The sequence below is a fragment of the Fusarium redolens genome, assembly GCF_020744475.1.
Source record: "Fusarium redolens strain MPI-CAGE-AT-0023 chromosome Unknown BKA55scaffold_6, whole genome shotgun sequence".
NCBI lineage: Eukaryota > Fungi > Ascomycota > Sordariomycetes > Hypocreales > Nectriaceae > Fusarium > Fusarium redolens.
This window is the reverse complement of record NW_025763669.1, coordinates 2,652,199-2,674,196: the sequence shown is the minus strand read 5'-3', so window position 1 is coordinate 2,674,196 and position 21,998 is coordinate 2,652,199. Positions and strand designations below refer to the sequence as shown.

The 21,998-nt window shown below is 49.4% G+C and overlaps 7 protein-coding genes across 7 annotated transcripts; 3 read left to right on the top strand and 4 right to left on the bottom strand.

Moving 5' to 3' along the window:
• Positions 1–123: 123 nt before the first annotated feature.
• Positions 124–3,543, bottom strand: BKA55DRAFT_688940 (DDHD domain-containing protein; the record flags this gene model as incomplete). Its single annotated transcript, XM_046199289.1, has 8 exons — positions 124–277; positions 338–1,117; positions 1,168–1,576; positions 1,639–1,871; positions 1,926–2,658; positions 2,710–2,743; positions 2,799–2,878; positions 2,928–3,543. 8 exons carry the CDS (start codon positions 3,541–3,543, stop codon positions 124–126), a joined length of 3,039 nt encoding a protein of 1,012 aa, XP_046051521.1.
• A 306-nt stretch (positions 3,544–3,849) lies between these two features.
• On the bottom strand, positions 3,850–5,170 carry BKA55DRAFT_612744 (uncharacterized protein). The gene is made up of 2 exons (XM_046196669.1): positions 4,874–5,170; positions 3,850–4,794 (listed from the first exon to the last, which is right to left on the bottom strand). The coding sequence occupies exons 1-2, from the start codon at positions 5,020–5,022 to the stop codon at positions 4,161–4,163; spliced, it is 783 nt and encodes a 260-aa protein (XP_046051520.1). The 5' UTR covers positions 5,023–5,170; the 3' UTR covers positions 3,850–4,160.
• A 479-nt stretch (positions 5,171–5,649) lies between these two features.
• BKA55DRAFT_508312 (calponin homology domain-containing protein) lies at positions 5,650–8,286 on the top strand (the record flags this gene model as incomplete). Its single annotated transcript, XM_046187417.1, has 5 exons — positions 5,650–5,786; positions 6,204–6,414; positions 6,472–7,166; positions 7,209–8,200; positions 8,255–8,286. Coding segments are annotated over 5 exons (2,067 nt in total), but the record flags the coding sequence as incomplete, so codon positions are not given.
• A 240-nt stretch (positions 8,287–8,526) lies between these two features.
• Positions 8,527–10,815, bottom strand: BKA55DRAFT_538316 (MBOAT, membrane-bound O-acyltransferase family-domain-containing protein; the record flags this gene model as incomplete). The annotated part of the gene is made up of 7 exons (XM_046190022.1): positions 8,527–8,646; positions 8,696–8,913; positions 8,969–9,065; positions 9,116–9,234; positions 9,289–9,940; positions 9,995–10,116; positions 10,170–10,815. 7 exons carry the CDS (start codon positions 10,813–10,815, stop codon positions 8,527–8,529), a joined length of 1,974 nt encoding a protein of 657 aa, XP_046051518.1.
• A 1,582-nt stretch (positions 10,816–12,397) lies between these two features.
• On the top strand, positions 12,398–13,584 carry BKA55DRAFT_688936 (uncharacterized protein; the record flags this gene model as incomplete). The annotated part of the gene is made up of 6 exons (XM_046199288.1): positions 12,398–12,480; positions 12,874–12,930; positions 12,983–13,082; positions 13,135–13,352; positions 13,404–13,483; positions 13,535–13,584. 6 exons carry the CDS (start codon positions 12,398–12,400, stop codon positions 13,582–13,584), a joined length of 588 nt encoding a protein of 195 aa, XP_046051517.1.
• A 1,521-nt stretch (positions 13,585–15,105) lies between these two features.
• Positions 15,106–16,259, top strand: BKA55DRAFT_507579 (mitochondrial carrier domain-containing protein; the record flags this gene model as incomplete). The annotated part of the gene is made up of 4 exons (XM_046187348.1): positions 15,106–15,432; positions 15,491–15,766; positions 15,828–15,964; positions 16,019–16,259. 4 exons carry the CDS (start codon positions 15,106–15,108, stop codon positions 16,257–16,259), a joined length of 981 nt encoding a protein of 326 aa, XP_046051516.1.
• Positions 16,260–16,941: 682 nt separating this feature from the next.
• On the bottom strand, positions 16,942–21,764 carry BKA55DRAFT_726274 (FtsJ-like methyltransferase-domain-containing protein; the record flags this gene model as incomplete). The annotated part of the gene is made up of 10 exons (XM_046201133.1): positions 16,942–17,693; positions 18,323–18,484; positions 18,538–18,666; positions 18,721–19,032; positions 19,081–19,107; positions 19,171–19,224; positions 19,280–19,534; positions 20,023–21,322; positions 21,396–21,685; positions 21,741–21,764. 10 exons carry the CDS (start codon positions 21,762–21,764, stop codon positions 17,373–17,375), a joined length of 2,874 nt encoding a protein of 957 aa, XP_046051515.1. The 3' UTR covers positions 16,942–17,372.
• Positions 21,765–21,998: the final 234 nt, after the last annotated feature.

The following is a 21,998-nucleotide window of genomic DNA, read 5'->3' as shown; positions in this document are numbered from 1 at the left end:
CAAATCGCTAGGTGCCTCGAGAATTTGGTTCACGAGGTTGACATTCCGCGTTATACGACTCTAAGATGTCTATTTCCGGGTCTCTAAATTGTATCATCCTTCAAGCCCTTCCTGTCTTCTAGTTCACTCGTTCTTTGATGGAGGCTCGGTCTCGTTCTTCTTCACACTCGACCTGTTCGACAGCAGCTGCGAGAGCACAAAATGGTTTACGTCTTCATCAGCCCAGTATGCCATGTGAGATGCAATGGTATTGATTGGATTGAAATCCAGGACGCTCCTGTGTTCAACGTTAGCCTTTGTTTGCTTTTCGCATTACTATGTCAAGCGAAGTACTTACTCTTGAATGCTGTAGTCAACTCGGCCGTTACGGTTGAGTGCTCGAACTTTAGCTTCCTCATTGCGCATCTTGCGCGCCTTCTTATCATCGTCTGCTGTTGCTGTTCCTGTCGTTTCCTGGTCCTTATTTGGCCCAGCACGAGTCTTCTGGAAATTGGAATACAAGGTTTCAATTTCTTCGTCTATCAGTGTCGGGTTACGCTCACCAGCTCCTGAGTCGGGCACAGACGCAGAGTCCGCAAGCTTCTTCATGCGTGCGTCTGTGGCTTCCCGTTTCTCGGCAGCATTTGGCACGTCTCGGTTTGTTGTCTTAGTTCCTGGTTCGGAGCCTGTGCCTTCGGCGCTGGCGGTAATCCGTGCAACTTCTTCATTACTCAAACCAAGGGACCGATTGAGTAGGTTGCTGGCAATTCCAGCACTCAGGCTTGACCACAGTCCGCTAACGCTCTGTCCGACCTTTGCTCCGATTCCCGTCAATCCCTGTGGGGCAACATTGCCGAATATTCCTCTCTTTGTATACGGTAACAGTTGGGGCTTGAGTGTAGACATGGTCGGAGATATCAACGGCTCTAGGCGGTAACTAATCGGATCAGATGGGTGGAAGATGTTAAAGAGCTGCTGAACCTTCGGTGATGAGACAGTTATAGGAAGACCAGTCAAGGAGGATATCTGCTCGACTCCTGAAGCAAGTGGTGCGGTTCGAAAACCATCCCCTTGTGTACGTCCCCCGTGAACATCGCTGATGTCGGATGATGCATTGCGATGTCTGGCCGCTATTGTTCTGAAATCATGTTAGCGTTGGACCTTTCTCTGGAGTACATTGAGACGCACTGTCCCTTGAGCATCTGAAAGAGGCCGATTGGAGAGCCCAGGCAAAAGAAATCCTCAACTTTAAACTCAAGGTTGAGCTCGGGGTCCTTGTTGGGTGTTTCTGAAATATCTTGAGCTGGCCACAACCGCAGAACGGACTTTGGCTCAGTGGACTGATCCCGTTTTTGCTGGCAAAGTAGGTCAAAAAGAATCGCGGAACCCAGAGAGTGACCCATCAAGTGAATCCTTCCTTTGAAATCAGGATTTCTTTCTTTGAATAGTTTGAAGATTCTGTTACACTCATTGAGCACGATCCTCGAGATTTGAGTCCTATACGAGCTTTGATATAACAAAACATCTAAGGCAAGGTCCGAGATCAGGGAGCGTGCAAAAGCCACCCCTTCGATGGTAATGTCGTCCAAGGATGGATCTTCAACGTCAGCCAAGTCAGCAACCTCGCGGCTAGCAAGGGCGTAATATGCGTATACTCACATTCATCTTCATCGTCGTCCACATCTCCCAGATCACGCTCTCCCTTCTTCTCACGCTTCTTAGGAAAGTCCAGCAGGTGTCTCCAGCACACGGGAAGAACTTGTACCCTGCAGTTACCGGGTCCAGCCCCAAGTTCCGAGTTCAATGCTTTCAGATCTGCTGAGTTGGCGTACACTGACTTAATTGTCTTGCGGAGGACGTTAACGTCATGAACAAAATTGACACTCTCCATTCTAATAATGCCGATTAGCTGAGGATAATCACAAGGCGTTTTATCTAGGACATACCGTAAACTAAGGAGCTGACCTATACCGTGTGTGACAAGCACCAGATGCTCGATTTCACGGCCTTGGGTCTCGCCGGCCTGCGCATTGTAATCGTCTTGTATCTCTTGTTCTTCGCGTCGCCGTATGTCTTCTTCCTTTTCGGCCTTTGTCTTTCCTTCACCCTCGAGAAGGGAAGAAAGTTGACGTTGAAGTGTTGCGCGTCGAGGGTCTCGGGTCGAATTACTGTCGTTGCCATCCTGAACAAGGTCTTCATGTGAAGCACGGGTAGAGGGCGGAGCTGATCTTCGCTTCAGAATCTTTTGTTGCTTTTCGTCCAGCGAAACACCCGAATCGACTGCGTTGGGTTGTTTCTCTTCACCCCTGTCCTTTTCAGCGTCTTTTTCTTTATTCTTGCTAGGTTCCAAATAGCCGCGGACCAGTCTCACTCCGCTCATATAGCTCCCACCAGCGAACCTTTGGTACATGGAAGAAGTCACCCAAGAGAGCATGCCATCAGTGTTTAGATAGGCGGTGTTTGCATCGTGGTATGTTGCCAAACTGTTCATGTATGTTCCAAATAATCGGTATGACTGGGGTTGGAGTTGGCCACGAGAAGACGGTTCTGTTGCAGAAACATCAGCAACTGGCATTTGGCCGGTATGCTCAACTCCCCCCTTAGCTATCGAACGCAAGTTCTCTTGCGACGCTTTCGGTGTAAGATTCCTTCTAGCTCCTGATGGACTACGATCCCTTGCTGTACAGTGGTTTAGTTAAAAGGTGCACATGGGAGCTTCGTTTGCCTTACTGGGATATAGCCATGGCTTCATTTTGAGGTAGCCCTGTTTAAGTAGTTAGATCAAGCACGGCAATTGTGGCACTTATTATTGATTATACCTCCTCCAACTGAGCGGCTAGATTCTCCTCGCAAGGGCGCAAGTTAGAGCCTTCATGGTAGAACCATGTCCCTCTGCGTACTATCATCAATCAGCGAAGATTCAGACTAAGGACTTTACCGTCACATACCATCATAAACTGGACCAAGCCAATATACGGGAGCCAATTCCCGGCATTCAATGTCAACATCGAATAAGAAGTCCTCGTTCACAGGAACACGAACGCCAGCTGACTGCGAGTCGGACAACCCGCTATCCTGGTTTGTAAGTCCGGCTGTGGTATCGTCTGTAACGTCTGCTTTGCGCTTCCTCGGGGCCAGCTGCACATCTGCAGGTGCTCGAGTCCTGGCATCCTCTAGTTCTTCGAGCAGCTTCTGATACTCGGCTTCTAAAGCCTTTGAATCTGAAGAAGAAAAGGGGTTATACTTCTTTGGTAGTGTCGAAGGCTTTTCAGGCTGTGGGGATTTGCTGAGGCGAGGTTTCCGCTTGGGAACATCAACGGCATGGAACCACTGAACCTTCAAAGGGGGGCATCCTGAGGGATACGTCCGAAAACTCTGGCCATAGAGATGAGTTGTGGTGTGATCATCAGGGTTCGCCGAAGCCGTAACCTTCGAATTTTCCTCCTCTGCCTTGGCTTTTTGAGTCGGAGTTGTGCTGCGACTAGCAGCCCAAGGATTGAAAGAATCAACAGCGGAGCTCAGATATGACCTCTCGACCTTCTTCTCGGCTGCCCCTGGTGCCATATTTACACTGGATGATCGTGACCATATACGCCGTCCAAATGTTGACGTTACAAGCCGTTGTAACAATAAGGATCTGGGAAGCTTGCGGGTTGAGATGAATGATGGAGCCAGTGCGACAAGTAGCTCACCGATATGCGACAGAATCAAAATATCTCCTAATTGATGCTCTAGCTCTCAAGACGTCATTAACTGAGCCAGATAATTTCAGATTGCAAGATACGTAAAAATGAATCTGATTTCTTGGTGAATTTGATAGGAATTGTCACAGTGACTCCAAAGCTAGATAGGGTAGATATGGATTATGTTCCACACGTTCCATGTGAAAGCCAGATGACGTTCCAGCTGTGGATACGAAGTGCATGCTCCTGCGTTGAACTAACTGCTTTGGGTATCTGCATAACCGCCATTTTAAGCGTATGAACTTTCCAAAGTCTTTAAAAGCCTAATTTACCTATTCTAAGAATTCCACTTCGTACCATACACAGCATAGAAGGTCCTTAGGTAATGTCTACCCAATACCATTTTCTTCGAAGGCCATAAAGACTGCAAACTCTAGGTATCTCAGGAAGTCCTATGTACCAGTCTGTACCTGAATAAGGTACTGGGGCTGCTCAGCTCTATAGCGATAATAAACCTGTTTGAAGAATATGCCCCCATTGTCCCTGCTGCTGTTGGGCAAGGTCTGCAGCTGTCCTACCTTGGTTGTCTCGCAATCCACGAATATCCCTTTCTCTGTTCACTGACAGGCGACCAACCCCTGTAGCCTCAGCCACGGAGCGAGCATACTCTGGGAAAGCAGAATCCGGGATCGTCGAACAAAGCCAAAGCAAAAGCCAAAGTGATTCCTCCTGTGAGTTTTCTATTGCAAGGTGTAACCCGTTCTTCATGTCTCCCAGGGGATCCTGGTAGGTTACGAAGGCTGTGAGATCTTCAATACTGTCACTGGCATCTCGGAGAAGTTCAACAACGCCGCCAACATCACCCTCCGCGCACATGACATGGAGCGCGCGAGCTGGGCGTGCCTCGGGATTACTCTCGAGATATGCTTCTTCGGTGATGGATGGAAGAATATCCAGGTTTTCCTGGATGCCGCCTTCGTTCGTATATCTTGTAAGAATGGCGGTTCCTGGGGGTGTCGAGAGGAAAGTGTTTGTCACTGAAGGCCCTCCTTCGTTGACCGGAAGGTATGCAGTGCAGCTGGGGCACTTGAGAGACAGGGCTACATCTGAGGACTGGTCAAGCAAGCATTGCCTATTACCACTTAGTTAAGCTATTATCTTAAAGAGAAAGGTGTATAGCAACGAGGCAGAGAATCTCGAGGAAGACTTACCAGTGAAAATGACAACCACAGGGGAGCTCAAGATCATCGGGTACTGATGAATCTGAAGTGCTGGGGCCAGCGCCAGCCTCATCATCTACATCCTCTTCTGGATCAAGACGCAACACCAACGTCTCTTCGCAAACTTTGCAGAGAGACATCTCTATACAGAGACAACTAGTTTCAAGGCTGTATCTGACTGTAGGCTGGCAGGGGCTGAAAATCAAATGTGGCACAGTAAGGCGTGAATGAGTATTTCTATAAGTCCCAAGACGATGACTTTTTACAGTACTTTTTTTCAGTTTGTCTCCACCGTTTGGCATGTCCTCGCTAGCTGGAGTAGACATTTCATCGGCGTGACGCAACCAAGTGGGGCTTTGCTGAGAAGAAACGCCCAACTTGTGGCTGGACTCTCGACCTGCAACAGTGACAGCTCTCTTACCAAATACTGGTAGTCTATGGCTGCCGACACGTAGAACACGGCTGTCAGGTACGAGTAGATGAACTTATACCGATCATTATCACTATGATGGTGACAGAGGCGCGCGCTTCATAAAACAACCGCTTTAGTCGGTCAGGCAGCGAATCCCAACAGGCATTTAACTACTAGCCTACGCACGGTAGATATAGCATCCATCTATGATAGTGGAGGATACCTGGGCAAGCAGGCAACGACTGATTCCCCATCCCTTGTGTTGTGTGCCTAGGCCTTGTGTCGTAAGTGATTGCGAATACCAACAAAAGGTCTTACTAAATACCTCTATATGATGGTGGACTAAGCTGGAATAATAGAAATTGCAGCGCTGCACTGCCATCTCGAATGGTGTACATTACATCACCGCTTAGCAGGCCACTATGGGAGACTCTTGGCAGGGAAGCTCCCCGCAGTGACGTGGCCTAAAAGTACTTCAGTGTATGGGCATAAGTAGAGTTGTCACAGAAGTCCCACCAATAAGTACATGAATCGCTGTCTGATGATACTTGATCGATATCATCTACCAAGTACCTCCTTCATTTAGACTGGGATCTCCCCCACTCACTCAACCTACGCCGCCTGAAGACGGTCCCTCTCCTTTCAGGCGCCCAAATCTCGCATCATCTTCCTCCTCAACCCATAAGAGAGCCCACGAATACCTTCCCGCGCTCAAGAACTCCCGAGTCTCTCTGGTTGTTTTGGATTCTCAAAGGATTGCGATACCTTCGCTTTTCTCAGTACTGTCCAACTGCATAGGTGCCCTCCCGGAGCACCCCGCCCTCCCCCACCATGAACGTTTTGAAACTTCAGAGGTCGGTCGCACCGGAACTCGCGGGCTTCATTGCGAGGCTGACTATGTCATAATAGGAAGTTTCCTCAATTTCAACAGAACGAAATCTTCAGCTTGTCCGATGCCTTTCAGCGGCTTGATGTCGACGATAGGGGATACCTTGACGAAGCTACCGCCATCAAGGCCACCCAACAGAGCGAAAACCAGCCCTATGATGTTGTGCGCCAGGCGTTAAAGGAGGTCGAGCTTGACTCTTCGCGACGTGTTGAGCTTGAGGACTATGTTAGCGTACGTTTTGAATGCTCGAATTAGCCCTTATACATGTACTAACCCATACGGCGCCAGCTCGTTGCCAAGCTTCGCGATTCGTCGCCCGCTCAGAAGCGCATGTCCACAGGACCAACTCCCCCCTCTGCAGGTGGCGGTGTCGTCGCGCAACGTACTGGAGGCCATGCTTCCAAGGGCAGCGTGAGCGGAAAGATTCAGGTCCAGGGCTCCAATGCCAACATCACTCACACCATTAACGAGGATGAACGCACCGAATTCACCCGTCACATCAATGCCGTCCTGGCTGGCGATGCTGATATTGACAGTCGTCTCCCTTTCCCCACCGACACTTTCGAGATGTTCGACGAGTGCAAGGATGGCTTGGTTCTAGCCAAGCTCATCAACGACAGCGTTCCCGATACCATTGATGAGCGTGTCCTTAACATACCCGGCAGGAAGATCAAGAACCTCAATGCTTTCCACATGAGTGAGAATAACAACATTGTTATTGAGTCTGCCAAAGGTATTGGCTGCTCTGTTGTTAACATCGGTGCTGGTGATATTATTGAGGTTCGAGAACATCTTATTTTGGGTCTCATCTGGCAGATCATTCGACGAGGATTGCTGGGAAAGATTGATATCAAGCTGCATCCTGAGCTGTATAGGCTGCTTGAGGAGGACGAGACACTTGAGCAGTTCCTCCGCTTGCCTCCCGAGCAAATTCTCCTTCGATGGTTTAATTACCATCTGAAAGCTGCTAACTGGCCCCGCACGTAAGTTGATTGACATAGCTTGTCTTTTGTGGAATTAACCAGTCTTAGCGTCAAGAATTTCTCCTCTGATGTTAAGGATGGCGAAAATTATTCGGTTCTGCTGGCGCAAATTGGTCCCGAGTATGGCGTAACCCGTGCGCCTTTACAGAAGCAAGATCTACATGAACGAGCTGAGGCTGTTTTACAAGAAGCAGACAAGCTCGGATGCCGCAAATTCTTGACACCAAAGTCACTCGTCGCCGGCAACCCCAAGCTTAACCTAGCATTCGTCGCCAATCTCTTCAACAATCACCCCGCCCTTGACCCCATCACTGAAGAAGAGAAACTCGAGGTCGAAGATTTCGATGCGGAGGGAGAACGCGAGGCTCGAGTCTTTACACTGTGGCTGAACAGTCTGGACGTTCAGCCTGCAGTTGTCTCGTTCTTTGATGATCTTAGGGATGGCAGCATCCTCCTTCAGGCTTATGAGAAGGTCATTCCGGGCTCTGTCAACCCCCGCCACGTCAACAAGAGACCAGCGCATGGAGGGGAGATGTCGAGATTCAAGGCCGTCGAGAACACTAATTACGCGATTGAGCTTGGCAAGCAAAATGGGTTCTCGCTAGTTGGCATTCAAGGCGCTGACATCACTGATGGACAAAGGACCTTGACTCTTGGTCTCGTGTGGCAACTCATGCGCAAGGACATCACTGTCACTCTATCTTCACTAGCTCAGAAGCTGGGCAAGCGAGAGATCACCGACTCTGAAATGGTGCGATGGGCAAACGATATGTCACGAAAGGGTGGCAGGAACTCTTCCATTCGCTCTTTCAAGGATCCTTCAATTGGATCTGGCATTTTCCTTCTGGATGTCCTGAATGGAATGAAGAGCAGCTATGTTGATTACGATCTTGTTACATCTGGACAGACTGACGAGGATGCTTACTTGAACGCCAAGTTGAGTATCAGCATTGCTCGAAAGCTCGGCGCAACCATTTGGCTGGTTCCCGAAGATATCTGCCAAGTCCGCAGCCGCCTCATTACCACCTTCATTGGTAAGTTCTACTGTAAAAGAGCTCTCAAGTACAATATGCTAACACGACTACTAGGTTCTCTTATGGCTACCCACGAAAGAATGTAGATCTAGTTTGGGACTTCTTTGGCGATGGCGCGATTGGGGGACGTGGTTATTCGCATGCAGGAATATTCGTTATTTTATAAAAGCTTTGGTTCCAACGGCCGTCATATTGCCAACACAGTGCCACTCGTCTGCTCAGCCAATGTGATCATGCTGTGTATTATCGCCAGTCCAGGTTGTGAGGATGTTCTTCGAGAATACAAATCAATGTGATCTGGCTAATCATCACTGGTTGAAGTACGTTCAGAGGATCAAATACAAGCTACATAACAGACTTGGTCCTGTAAAAATACCCAACCAAAAGATCAAATTACCCAGTGTCTTGCGCCCACGCAACCACTTGGTGCGGCTCAGCCTGACTAACTATAAACCAGTAAGTAGTCAATTCAAGGTTCGGGTTACAAAAACTCACTGGTAGTTGGCACATTTGGAGGAACAGGAGATAGCCTCTCAGCTTCTTAAATAGACACCACATGACCAGCTCGTGGACACAGGCTGAAAGAAAGAAAGTTATAAGTGTGGCTGTGTGCTTGTTGACCTTCAAAGATGATATAGAGCTATGATAGACGTGGCGGAGAAGAAAGACGTGAACAGGTCGGTTCCAGTCCCGGGCGAACTGATCCCACGAAACTAGTGAGCAGATATTAGTTCTACACCTACATTACCGAGAATATATTGGACTTACCGCTGTTCCACCACGCATCATAAAAGCTTCGATCGGCAAAATATGTCAACTCAGCGAGGATGTTCAGGATAGTTTCCCATATGAGATACCAGACAAGCTACGGGGGTTAGGACCAATAGTAGATAGCGAGGTTTTCTGTAGGCTCACCAAGTATTCCATCATGAAAGGGAAGATAAGGTCGAGAAGGAACCCTGGGAACTCCTGGAATCTCCCAGCCAGTGGTACGCCATTCTCCTTCATCTCGATCGTCTTCATGACGACAGGATCTATGAGCTTCCGTTAGCATAACGAATGGCAGTTTCTGGAGGAACGTAACCCACATATAGAGTGCTGCGAGACCTGAACCATCACGAATAGAACACCAAACATTGCGGCAAACTTCTCCAATACGTACGACCAGTCGATAGAATCGGATCGCGGGTATTCTATTTCATAAACAAGAGTTGGTAGAGGGATCCATTTGTAGTGATCGATGAAAGACAGGTTGTTGGGATAAGCTTTGCCTATAGTAGCGGCTGTTCCTTTGAGTTCGTCGGTCATTGCATCCACCTCCCACTTCATGATGCGCTCGAAGAGAGCAACTTGCTCGTCGTCCAAAGGCTGATGAGAAGCAATGGCTCGTGAAATCTTGTCTATGTCGCTTTCGTCCTGGCCGGGCTGCGCTGAGATGGACTTTCGGCGCTCTTCGGCGGAGGGAGCAACACTAAGATGTTGTGTCGAGATGGCTGACGCCGGGGGCTCAGTCTGTGATGGGGTCATGGCTGGGTCAACTAGGTCCAGTTGCTTAAGCTTCTTCATTATTTTAGCGCGTTGTTTATAGACTGTCGATAAGTGACCGTTGTAAAAGGCGTAAGAGTGTTGCTTCATCAGCATGACGATGCCATGAAGTACGAAAAATACAGTATGAGTCCATGGCCAGTCACGCCAGAGAGTCAGGCCAACAACGCCTGCCAGAAAGGCTGTTTGCCATATCTGAAAATATCCATGAGCTTAATCCATAAGTCTGACAAGACAGTTGCAACTTACATTCTGAATAACCCATCCAGTACCGTCCCAGTTAATGTAGTTGGCAGATACAAGCCGTTGAATCAACCAAGTCACTGCTGTGAGGGCACACATGATGCCATCTGAGAGCAGAAGGACGAAAACTTTGGTACAGTCAGTATCAGGAACCTATAAAGTGTTTAGGGTTGTATCATACCATCTCGATGGAACATAGTCTGCACGATTTCGTTCGTTCCCAGGGGGTTTCCGTAGACTTGCCAGTTCTGGACAGAAATTTTGAATACGAAAAGAGTAACGGCGAGCCAAAATAACGTATAAAACCCATGGAATGGGCTGTTCGACGCTGATGGACTATGACGGTCAAAGGCTGAGAATTGGCTAGTGAAGACAAGATCGGCGAACTTCCGCCGTCTATGCTTTGGACCGGTCGATTCTTGTGACCATTCTGAGCTGGTTTTGAGTAGTCGTTGCAGGCTATTATCCTCGTCTAGAACAAGATGGATACCCGAGTCACGACGTTTGAAGTGCAACCCGGGCTCTTGTTGTAGTTTCTCAAAATCAGTGCCAGACAGGGATATGGCCTCTGGTCGAGGCTGTACACGATGGGCATAACGATGCCGGACAGCTGATGGCTCTGTCAGGGTCGGTCGAACATTCTCATCGTAGTCCTCTTCGCTTGGGGTTTCAGAGCCAAGTCCGGGGCTGGGCCCGTCAATCGTCATGCCAGCGGCTCGTAGAGCGTCCCCGAGTGATCTGGGTGTTGGTCGTTGGAGTTCCGGGGCCGACTGCCCGGTACTCCGGCCGGAAAGCGGGGACCTTCCTGGGGCAGTTGAGGATACCATAGGATTGGTGATGATAAGTAGGCTGAGGATTATTTAGATAGATAATATGAGTTGTTGTCGAAATGGATAGGTTGGTTAAGTGGTTGCAGTCCTGATGATGGCCTCCTATGTCAGCTTAGGGGAGATTAGGGAAGGTCTAATAGATTGATTCAATATCCAATTCTTTTCAGGGACACAAATGAATATATAGAATTGCGAGGGAGCTATCAAAGAAATTAACTGCGGCCTTTAAGATAAGTATCGAAAGAGTTCGCGCATGAATATGGTCGGATGCCACGGCTGAAGATCAAAGGACACAGCCGGCATTTGATAACGCGCGGATGCCGACCGTTCACTATTTGCTGATGAGTCCGAAGTTGCCGTTGATGGGGAAAGCTGGTAAACAATCATGCTTATTATCTTGCTTTGTGGATAAGGCTTGTGAGACTGACTCATGGTGTAAAGTATTAGCAAAACGTCATTGTGTAAAGAGCCTCGGCCACTGGGCCCTCCGCTACTTTTCTACAACATGGATCTAGGCATGCATTGGCCAGCAGACGTGGATGAGGCTTACACACTGTCGGGATGCTCGGTAACAAAGAGACTACGATGTACCTTATGAATAGATAACACATCAAAAGTTCCCCAGTAAATGGTTTCTCAGCAACATGTGCTTCTGTACCCCTCGGTCATCAGTCAAGGGATTGTGCTTTGATCTTGTTCTTTCTCGTGTATATAGGTAGTGAGCCAAGCTCGAGCCTAGCAATATGCTTATCCATGTATATATCGTTGAGATATTCGACAAGTTCCAAAGTCATAAGTACAATCATCGTCACCTGCTTTGAGATATCAGAACAAGTATTAACGCTAATAGGGCTTGGGCATCAATTGCATACGCTTAATTCGGGAAAACGGCCATCTCCATTGAGTATCTTCTTAGACCCTGAGATCAAGGGTGACATGTGACATGGCAAAACGTGACATGACAACAAAAGAGTTAATCGAACTCAGTAAATCTGAGGACGAGATATGACCTCATGGCCTCTAAGCAGGCGTTTACGGAGTACTGGCAGGCGGATAATCCAATGGGTGCCCACAAATTTATACGAGCCATCCATGTGTCGGATTCCGGGCTTGTGTAGAGAGCGCGCGCCGTCCTGTTAAACTCCGTATGCCGATCTAAAACCCGGCCACAACTGAAGCTTCTGAATAACTACCGGAGGGGATAATGGCAGATAGATCTCACAGCATCACTTACGGAAATCATGTAGATCCGGCTTCTCTATATCACGATTCCTGATGCCTCAAAACAAGGCTGAGAGCGGGTCCTGCGGCCCCTGCCTATTTCGCTGAACTTCTTCGAAGTTGGCTAGACTTGTTCTATTGGCTGTAGACTAAGGTAGGTGCATTATGTCAGCTTTCAGCCGCCAAATTTTCCGTACCAATACTCGTGACCGCATCGTACAACTTCGACACTGTTTAAGGTTACACTATCATCAACACATTTCCATCAATCTTCTCCTCCCCCGGCACTTATCGGGACTGCTGCATCAGTTTCCTACTCCATTTTATCACACAGAATCACCAGCTTGACTAGATAACAATGTCTCGCGGCGGCACCACCCTTTACGTGACCGGCTTTAGCCACGGCACCCGCGCTCGCGACCTCGCCTACGAGTTCGAACGGTATGTCAACCTCGCTCACGCCCACGCCCACGCCCTCGTCCGCGTCCTATCGTTTTCGCGCGCGCCTTCGTCCATGTCTATGTCATGAGCTGGAGACTTTTTTAATGGTCTTCAACCTGGCACTGACGCCTCGCCCTCTATCGTCGTCCTCGCGCCATCGTCCTCTCGTTTCCGTCCGCGCCCACGTCCCCAGCACTCTCTCCTTCCCTGTCTTCCCACGTTCGTCGATGGGACTGCTTGTCCACTGTGCAGTCACATTTCGATTGAGTTGGCGCGAGTCTTTCGAGATCCGACGTGCGAATGCGCATAGCGTTCATTTCAAAAAGGGGGCCTCTGCCGGCGTTTAGCTGTGTTACAATATGTTTTGTAGTATACTGACCTTCAATCTGATAGCTACGGCCGACTGGTTCGCTGCGATATTCCCGCACCGAGGTCTACATCCAGCCGGCTGTAAGTGTGCTCTACTCTCAACTGGCGTGCAATTGAGCTGACATGGCAGTAGCTTCGCTTTTGTTGAGTACGAGGACCGTCGTGATGCTGACGATGCCTACCATGAGATGCATAACAAGCGCATCGGTCGCGACGACATTTTGAAGATTGAGGTATGCGGCCCAAACACGATATTTTCTAGCGCAATCGCTAATTTGACCTCAGTGGGCTCGTACTCCTCCTTCTGCCTCATGGCGCTTTGAATCTGGACGCGACCGTGACCGACGTGGTGGCGCTCGCTCTCCCCGACGTGGACGCTCTCCTTCTCCCCGCCGCAGCACTCGCGATTATTCTCCTCGCAAGGACGACCGTAGGGACCGTGACCGAGACTATGACCGCGAGAGCCGACGTGACAGGGATCGCTCTCGCAGCCCTGACCATCGGTATGTTCCCAGTCTGATCTTCCAATAATGCACATGCTAACAAGACGGCAGGGACCGTGAGCGTGACTCCAAGGATGACCGTGATGATCGTGACCGAAGGGAGAACGGTACTAATGGTGACGAGCGCAAGGGTATGTTTCCCAACTCTTGTACCAATTGACTTAAGCTCACTCAGGGTACAGCTCTCGATAGCCCTCCTCCTGCTCATGACGACCTTGACGTCGCCGAGTAGACGCCTCTCTGACAATAAGAGACTTCTTGCCATTTCTGGCCAGGCTTCTCAAGTAAAAGTTTCTAGGGCCTGCTTAGGGATGGCATCACTCCCTATCATTTGACAGGTCCAATGTGTAATATTGTTTGAAAGGCCCAACCAATACGGCATGGAACGTATAAGAGTCTACGGATGCCATGGTGGGTCGGATACGGGTGCATTGTTTTTCCAAGACTGAAGGCTTTTGCCACGGCGCGTTTCCTTTGGAAGTTTTCATTTCGTAGGTAGTTTATCTGTAGACTGTTTTGTAACATGATTCGGCGCAACGGGTCAATGATCTGTCTGTATCGCACAATTCTCGAGCCGCCTTTTCAGTGATACTGGGAGACATGAACCAAATGACGATGACGTTGTGCAGCTCAAGGCTCTGACTGATTCCGTTCATGCGGTCGCGCTACAGATAGCAGGGTCTCATTCTGGCCAGTCACCATGAAACTTGTGTCTTCCCCAGCCCCTTGCCCCTGTGCCTAGCTGAATAGAGCCTGATCAGTGGCTAACTTTAGTGCCTTTCTAGCTATTCCTGAGTCGACGCCTCTCAGATTCCAGCTTCAAATAAGATCCATTAGAGAGACCAACCCGCCGCTTACATTCTTGTCTGGCATGTGGACTGGGCACAGGAGACAGAACATCACTTTGGGCCAAACGCGGACAAAACCTGAACAGTTACAATCCACATAAAGCGTCAGTTGTAAATCAATGTTACTAACCTGCTCGTTCATATGATCGCTTGAGTGCATCTGCTCGTCGTCATATGCTCTCGGCTTACCCTGTAGCGCGGAAAGCCACTGATCTGGCTGTGAGACTTTGCTCTCCCCCACAATAAAGCGTTCCAGGTCCTGCTTCTACTTCTCCCGAGCGGAAACCGGGGGACCACGCGCGCGCCCCGAAGTCATCCGCAACGCCGGCTCACGCGCCCCCATCCGCTCCTTGACGGCACCGATCCCGTCTCCCGTCCGTCGATATCCTCTTCCCATCATCGAGCAAACCAGTTCGTATAAAGACGATACCTGCCGAACCGTTGGCGAACCCAATCGCCAATAATCCGCCCGCACGCCTTGTCGTGTGTCGGTACTGGCGCAGACCTCGAAAACTTCTCCCCCAATGGTTGCTTTCATCCTATCATCACCTCGACCTTCCAGCATGCCATCGCTATTCTTTCAACCACAGTAACAATTGGAGACACAATCGTTTGACAGGGAATACATAATACCGGAGACGATATTCGAGTTTTGAGGCTACCCGCCACTGTCGCAATCGAGGCTGAGACCTAGCAACTACTCTAAACCCGACGCTTTCAACAAAGACGAAGCCTTGTCTTGGGACGAATTGCCATTGTCTCACATACGACCCAATACGTTCGCCCGCCGCCATGTCCACCGTACGTCAAGCATGTGCCGATTGTTGACTTGCATGCAGTATTGATGCAGAGCCATTTTTCTCATTACAGGATTTGCTAATCAGGTATTATAGTCACAACCAGACATGGTCAATTCGACCGAGGCTGCGGCCCCTAGCCGCTCCATACAGTTCCGAGAGTCCATCTCTCAGCCAGTAATCGCCGCATTCTGCGCCGGAGGTGTTGCTGGCGCTGTCTCTCGAACCGTCGTATCCCCCCTTGAGCGGCTCAAGATTCTCATGCAGATCCAAAGCGTTGGGCGAGATGCGTACAAGCTGTCAGTAGGGAAAGCCCTGAGTAAGATGTGGAAGGAAGAAGGCTGGAGGGGATTTATGCGAGGTAATGGCACGAATTGTATCCGCATTGTCCCATACTCTGCTGTGCAATTCAGCAGTTATAACTTTTATAAGCGGGTGTGTAATGCTTCAGACGAGGCTCAAGTTCATCCTCAACAAGCTAACATATACACAGAACATCTTTGAAAGCTACCCGGGTGCTGATTTGGCTCCAATTACTCGCCTTATCTGTGGTGGCATTGCTGGTATAACGTCTGTCTTCCTCACCTACCCTCTCGATATTGTTCGCACTCGGTTATCCATCCAATCTGCAAGTTTTGCCGAGCTAGGAAATAGGCCAGACAAATTGCCGGGGATGTGGACGACCTTGGTGCAAATGTACAAGACCGAGGGTGGTATGTCTGCTCTATATCGGGGCATTGTCCCTACAGTTGCCGGAGTAGCACCATACGTAAGCCCCTGATCTCCTACCTGCTTTAACAATAAGTTTCAAGAACTGATTGTTCTTCAAGGTCGGTCTTAATTTCATGGTTTACGAATCAGTCCGAAAGTACTTGACGCCAGAAGGGGAGCAGAACCCCAACGCAACCCGCAAGTTGCTGGCCGGTGCCATATCTGGAGCTGTGGCACAAACTTGCACATACCCCTTGTAAGTAACTCTGCTATCGCTAATGTGTGATCGCCTTGCTTACAGAACACATAGCGACGTTCTACGGCGCCGATTCCAGATCAACACCATGTCAGGCATGGGCTACCAGTACAAGGGTATCACAGATGCAATTCGGGTCATTGTGATGCAAGAGGGAATCAAGGGACTTTACAAAGGCATAGTGCCTAACTTACTCAAGGTCGCTCCCAGTATGGCATCAAGCTGGCTGAGTTTCGAGATGACCCGTGATTTTCTCGTCGATCTCAGGCCCGAACCTGAGCCACGCTCCTTGTGATTTATATAGATATGTGAAGATAGTCTGTACGACAGAAGGGTTTTTCTTTTCAAGCATGGCTTTTGGCATTGGGGGGAAAGAACAAAAAAGGAAACGGACTGGCGCGATCATGGGAGACGTCAGAAACGTAGATTTGTACAATCATGAAGCAGTTGGAACAAATGGCAAGCAAGCTTTGGTGCGAGGCCTGTCATATACATTACTGGATGATGCATAGAGGTTAAGAAAGATCTGGCTGTGGATACCGGACAGGAACATTTGAATTGATAGACAAAAACCATCGTAGTCCCTATAATGGATTGCTTGATTGGCTATAATTAAGACTTGATCGCCTTCTCTTCGTGATCTTATAGGTATGTTTACATCAATACCTAACATATCTCACCATCACGGCGCCGCTCAGATCGTGCAATAACGGCATAATTTGAATTTCTATAACTTACCTCTTGTATGATTCTAATCTGAAAGAAAGACAGTCCAAGGGGGCGGCCGGGGGAGGAGGACGAAGTGATGGTGAGTTTCACAGCCCCAGACCCAGGTGAGAGCTCGGTAACGGCCTAAAACTAAGGTGACCGAAGGTGGTTAGCGTACATGATCCAGTCTGGTCACGGGGATAGCACCAAACCCTAACTGCCGTCAAGGACCGCCCTCAATTGGCAGGAGCAAGTTGTGTGCAGTGTGACCCACCACCCCAAAGCCCTGAATTTTTCGAAGGAAAGTGTTGTTCGACGCATCCACCTCCATACCCAACATCGCCAAATTTCACAGCGACAACCGCCGCCATGGGTACGTGAAGATATTGAAGTTCAGCCTCTGTATGCGAGTAGAGAAGGAGCGTACTTTCGTGCCTCTTTCTCTGCGACCAAGGCACCATCTTGTTCGCGAAAGCGCAAGACAGAGTTGCCCATTTTTGAGCATGCTTGAACCAAATGGCTGACGATGGCTTCACCTCACAGGTATCGATCTCGACCGCCACCACGTCAAGGGCACTCACCGCACTGCCCCCAAGAGCGACAATGTCTACCTTAGGCTCTTGGTGAAGCTCTACCGCTTCCTGGCTCGTATGTCCAATCTCCCACCTGCAAGCGCACAAATTCGATCGAGAACTCTCAATTAACCATCTCCCCACATGTTGCAGGCCGAACCGACTCTTCCTTCAACAAGGTCGTTCTCCGACGTCTGTTTACGTCCAAGATCAACCGACCTCCCGTCTCCTTGTCCCGAATTGTCGCCAACATCAACAAGGAGGGTGAGAAGCGAACCGTCGTCGTTGTCGGTACCATCACCGATGATAACCGTCTGCTCGAGTTCCCCAAGGTGACTGTCGCTGCTCTGCGATTCACCGCCACTGCCCGCGCCCGCATTGTCGCCGCTGGTGGTGAGGCCATCACCCTGGACCAGCTTGCTCTCCGTGCTCCCACCGGAAGCAACACCCTGATCCTCCGAGGCCCCAAGAACGCTCGTGAGGCTGTCAAGCACTTCGGCTTCGGTCCCCACAAGCACAAGGTAATATCAACCTTTCATAGCGTTTTGGTAACAACATCTAACACCCACTGCAGAAGCCTCTTATCGAGTCCAAGGGCCGCAAGTTCGAGCGTGCTCGTGGCCGAAGACGTTCGCGCGGTTTCAAGGTCTAAGCGGCTGGTTGGTGAAAAATATTGGCCTTGGGTGGAGTTTGGGCCAGGTTATGTGGCAAATGATGCCAAAATTCGACTGGCAAATGGGTCTTGCATGGAATTGGCGTGCCTAGGTATCACAAATTCTACAATGAAATTCTCGCGCGTTGCCGTCATGATGTCGTTCGCTTCTATGTGATTGTGGACGGCATACCCCTGGCACCATATATCTTGAAGGATTATATGATAGCAAATCCAACGCCACATGAACCCTATTGATACATATGTTATACACATCCACCGAGACTTATTCTTGTATGTCTGTGGGTTCTATCGTAACACCAGGTTTTCTCCGCAGGCCAATAAAGTATGCTTCCCGGCTCTCCTACGCATGGAATCAGTACGTTGTATGACGCCCGGAGCATCACGATTTGACTTGATAAGTACCTTTCTTGAAGAATCAGGCTTCTCTCTGAAAACTTTCGTGAAAAGTGTTTTCAGCTTTTTCTCGAACTCCTTGTCCTCGGGTCCCTGGTAGAATTTGCAGACGAAATGTCCCCCAGACCGAAGAGTGTCGCTGGCAAATTGGAGAGCAGCAGCGCAAAGGTCCTTCGCTCAAGTGTTAGCACATATTATTGGTGATATGATATAAGAGCTCTTACCATACTGCCCGTATGGTCACGGAAGCCGTTTCCGCTCGTGTTCATCAACCTATGATAGGGATTACTCAATGTCTTCACGTTAAAGCCGGTGGTTTGCTCCCAGGGTGCTGACATGTCACTCAGAACAACCTGCTGGAGCATCAGCATATTGAAAGGTTATCTAGAAGGGGGGAATTGACAAACATCGACGATGCGCTTGCTTGATGCCTCTGGTCCAGATGCCGGTGGCTCGTTTTGCCCAGTGTGTCGTTCCATGTCGAGGTAGCTAGGCCGATCAACTGCGATGCCTTCTTCTGTGCCAGAGCTGTCGGCTTTCTCAATTTCCTGCCCAACAGGTGGATGCTGGTGACTTTCAAGAATGAAGCTCTTGACCATCTCTTGGACAACTGGTGAGAGAAAATCGCCCTGAAAGGTAGCTACACCACGAGGCGGTTGGGCTGGGATGAGGTCGATACCAATGACCCGCCCATTCGGCCTCGTCCTTTCCACGGCAACCTTGATTTATCAACAAGGGTATTAACTGTGACGATATAGAGGCCTTACCTGTGACCAACTGCCTGGTGCATATCCCTTGCGGGAGTGAGCTCAACGATTCACATGTTGCCAGCAGAATGAGGGTAGTAGTAGACTTACCAGGTCAACCACTGTCTGCCCATTGCCTTTAAACAGCTTGTACTTGGAGTCCATCTAGCCAAACTATTAGCTTGTATTGATGTAATTTGGTGGATGGAGCCGCTCTCACTTCTAGGAGCTTGAAAGCTGCCCGGCTTTTGAGTCCTTGAACTTTCGCACCCCGTGCATATGCGTCACGGGATTGTCGCTGCTTCCAACGAGACCCTGATGAAGACCATCGTATTGATTCAGCTGCTGGTCGTGAAACAAATAAGCATGGGCTGAGCTTCCAGCCCAAGCTTGAGAACGCGGAAGGCAGCCGGATGTTCATCAAATTTGACGAGTTGAAGTAAGCGTTCTTAGTGATAAAACTCTTCGTGACTATCTGTCAAACACCAATGGTGGTGAAGGCAGGTTCCAACTAGAATCGGAGGAAAATTCACAGGTACCCTAGTTGTAATATCAGTATGTGGGTGTCAGTAGGCTGGTGTGGATATTTTATTCATAGTACAGGTATGATGGGATGTAAAGAGTAAAGGTTTCAGCACGATCCCTTGATACCTTAGACAAACTCGGCTAACCTATACCTTATATTGCCTACTTTTTTAATGCGATCCTTTCCAACTTTTGGAAACAATCGGAAGGTACGTCAATACTGAGCGTGAGTGAACACGAGTCGTTAATGCAGAGAAAGAATAATCATTGTTGCAATCCAAACCTTTGCGCCTACCCAGGGACCCTTAACCCAATACCGCCGCTATTTGAGGTAACAAACAGTATGAATGCAAACGCCATGCCATGCCATTTCCACATCTGCCCTGTGCTCAACAAAATAGTCATACACTTTCCTTAATGCAAGAAACTGGCTCCCACTCCTCGCCTGTCCTTCTTCAATGGCGAGAATGTCGCTCCACCGAATGCACCACGAACATTTCCCAGCGGTGCCTTGAGCCTACGTCCAGCCCCCATCTGAATCTTTGCTGGTCTGGGAATTGGTTCCACGTCCTCATCGTCGAACAGAGTCTTGTTGCCACCACCAAGCATTTTGCGCTTCTTCTTGCGTGTATCTGCATCATCATGTCCAATTCTCAACGACGCCGTAGCAGGGTTAGACTTAAGCAGCCCCGGCATCTTCTTGGGCTTCTCGATAGGCTCAGCCTCTGGTTCTTCAACCTCGTCAACTTCGGCTATCATCTCGACTTTACTAGAAGCCTTGGCTGCCTTGGGCTTTCTCTTTGCCTGGACAGGCATGTTCTTCTTCGTTGTTGGTGCGTCGTCCAGAGCTTTCCTTGGTCTGCCTCGGGCCTTCTGTGCCTTTGGCTGCTCCTCTTGCTCGGCGACAGCATCATCCTCAGCTTGATGATCTGACTCTGCAGCTTCCTCTATGGGCTCCATAGACATAGAATCGCCAGCTTCTGGAGCAACCTCTTCAAAGATGACGGGCTCTGAGGCACCTGCAGACTTTCCAGTGGGTGAGTGAAGTTCGCTCAGCTCATCTGACATGTTATCCGAGAGGTTCTTGGTACGGTTCAAAAAGGGCGTGATTGAGAACGTCGACTTCTCTCCGACCAAGGCGCGCTCAGCACCTCGTTTCTTGGAAGGTCGCCTAAAGGTTGCCTCGTCTGGGCCGGGGGTTCCGATGCTGATGTCTTCCATGCTCAGGTCCGGGGCTCTCTTCTTTCCAATGGGATGTTCTTTCATTGTGACACTCTTCTTGTTTGGCTTGTTAGTCGCCAGAGCCTTATGGGCTTCCTCCAGTTCAGCACGACAAGACGCGAGCTCGGCGCGTGTGTCCTTGAGGTCGCCCTGTGTCTTCTTCAGTTTGCTTCTTGTATCCTCAACGCGGCCTTCAAGCATGTCACATTCACCGCGAACTTCCCGTAGCTCTCTGCTGTGTTCTTTCTTGAGCTTCTCCAATTCTCTCTTCGCTTCGTCCAATTGTTCCTTCATTTGATCATTGTCATGATTCTTGGACTGCATACGTTTTTTCGATCTCTTCTCATTTTCGAGCTCAACCTCGATCGAACTAAGCTGGCGCTCGAGATCCTGCTTTTGGGCGACGACGGCGCGATGGTTTTCGAGTTGCGTCTTGAGATGTTCAAGCTCAGGCTGGATCTGATCAAGCTTATGGCTGAGGGCGAGTTTCTCCTGCAAGACCTTGTTTGAGTCTTGTCTGAAGTCATTCAAAGTATTGATTTCGGTCTGGCTTTGTGTCAGGTGGATTTTCTGGTGACTGTAAATCATGCCCTACCTTGAGGCCCTCCAGCTCGTTGCCTTGTTTTCTAAGCTGCATTTCTTGGGCTTTCAGCTTCTCCTTCGCTTCGGTAAGCTCGGCGTGAGCATCTTTTCCTTTTTTCGTGATCTGTTTCACGAGAGCATCTCGTTGGACCAGCCGGTCCTTAAGGGATGCATTTTCATCGCGAAGCGTCAAGAGTCGCAGCTTTAGGAGACGAGCTTCCTCATCACGGCCGGTGAGGTCAATCTGATGGACATTGTCCTGGTGCCTCAATTCAAGCTCACTTATACGAGTCGCGCGCTGCGGTCTATGGTCAGTTCTGTGATTGAAGTGGTCTTTTCACGCGTGTATCTACCTCTGTGGACTTCGTCTTTTTCATGTTTACCAATGTGATGCTGCTGACGAGACAGGTTCAATAAAGTAAAGAGAAATTGGCACAACTTCTGACAGTTGAGTATACTAAAGCCCTGACAAATGCAGAGTCTAACAAGAAAACGACATGCAAGGCAAACCAAGTTGTGGTGGGATGAATCGATATTGGAAGACAGCCGTAGCCAACCTACCTATGTTTTGGCGACTCGGGATAAGCGTAAACATGTTGCTGCATCGAGAT

Bases quoted from the DNA above. Each gene is read 5' to 3' on its own strand.
- BKA55DRAFT_612744 (XM_046196669.1), bottom strand. From the start codon at position 5,022: ATGTCTCTCTGCAAAGTTTGCGAAGAGACGTTGGTGTTGCGTCTTGAT. The intron at 4,795-4,873 runs GTAAGTCTTCCT...AAGTGGTAATAG, and splicing joins TGTGGTTGTCATTTTCACTG to GCAATGCTTGCTTGACCAGT.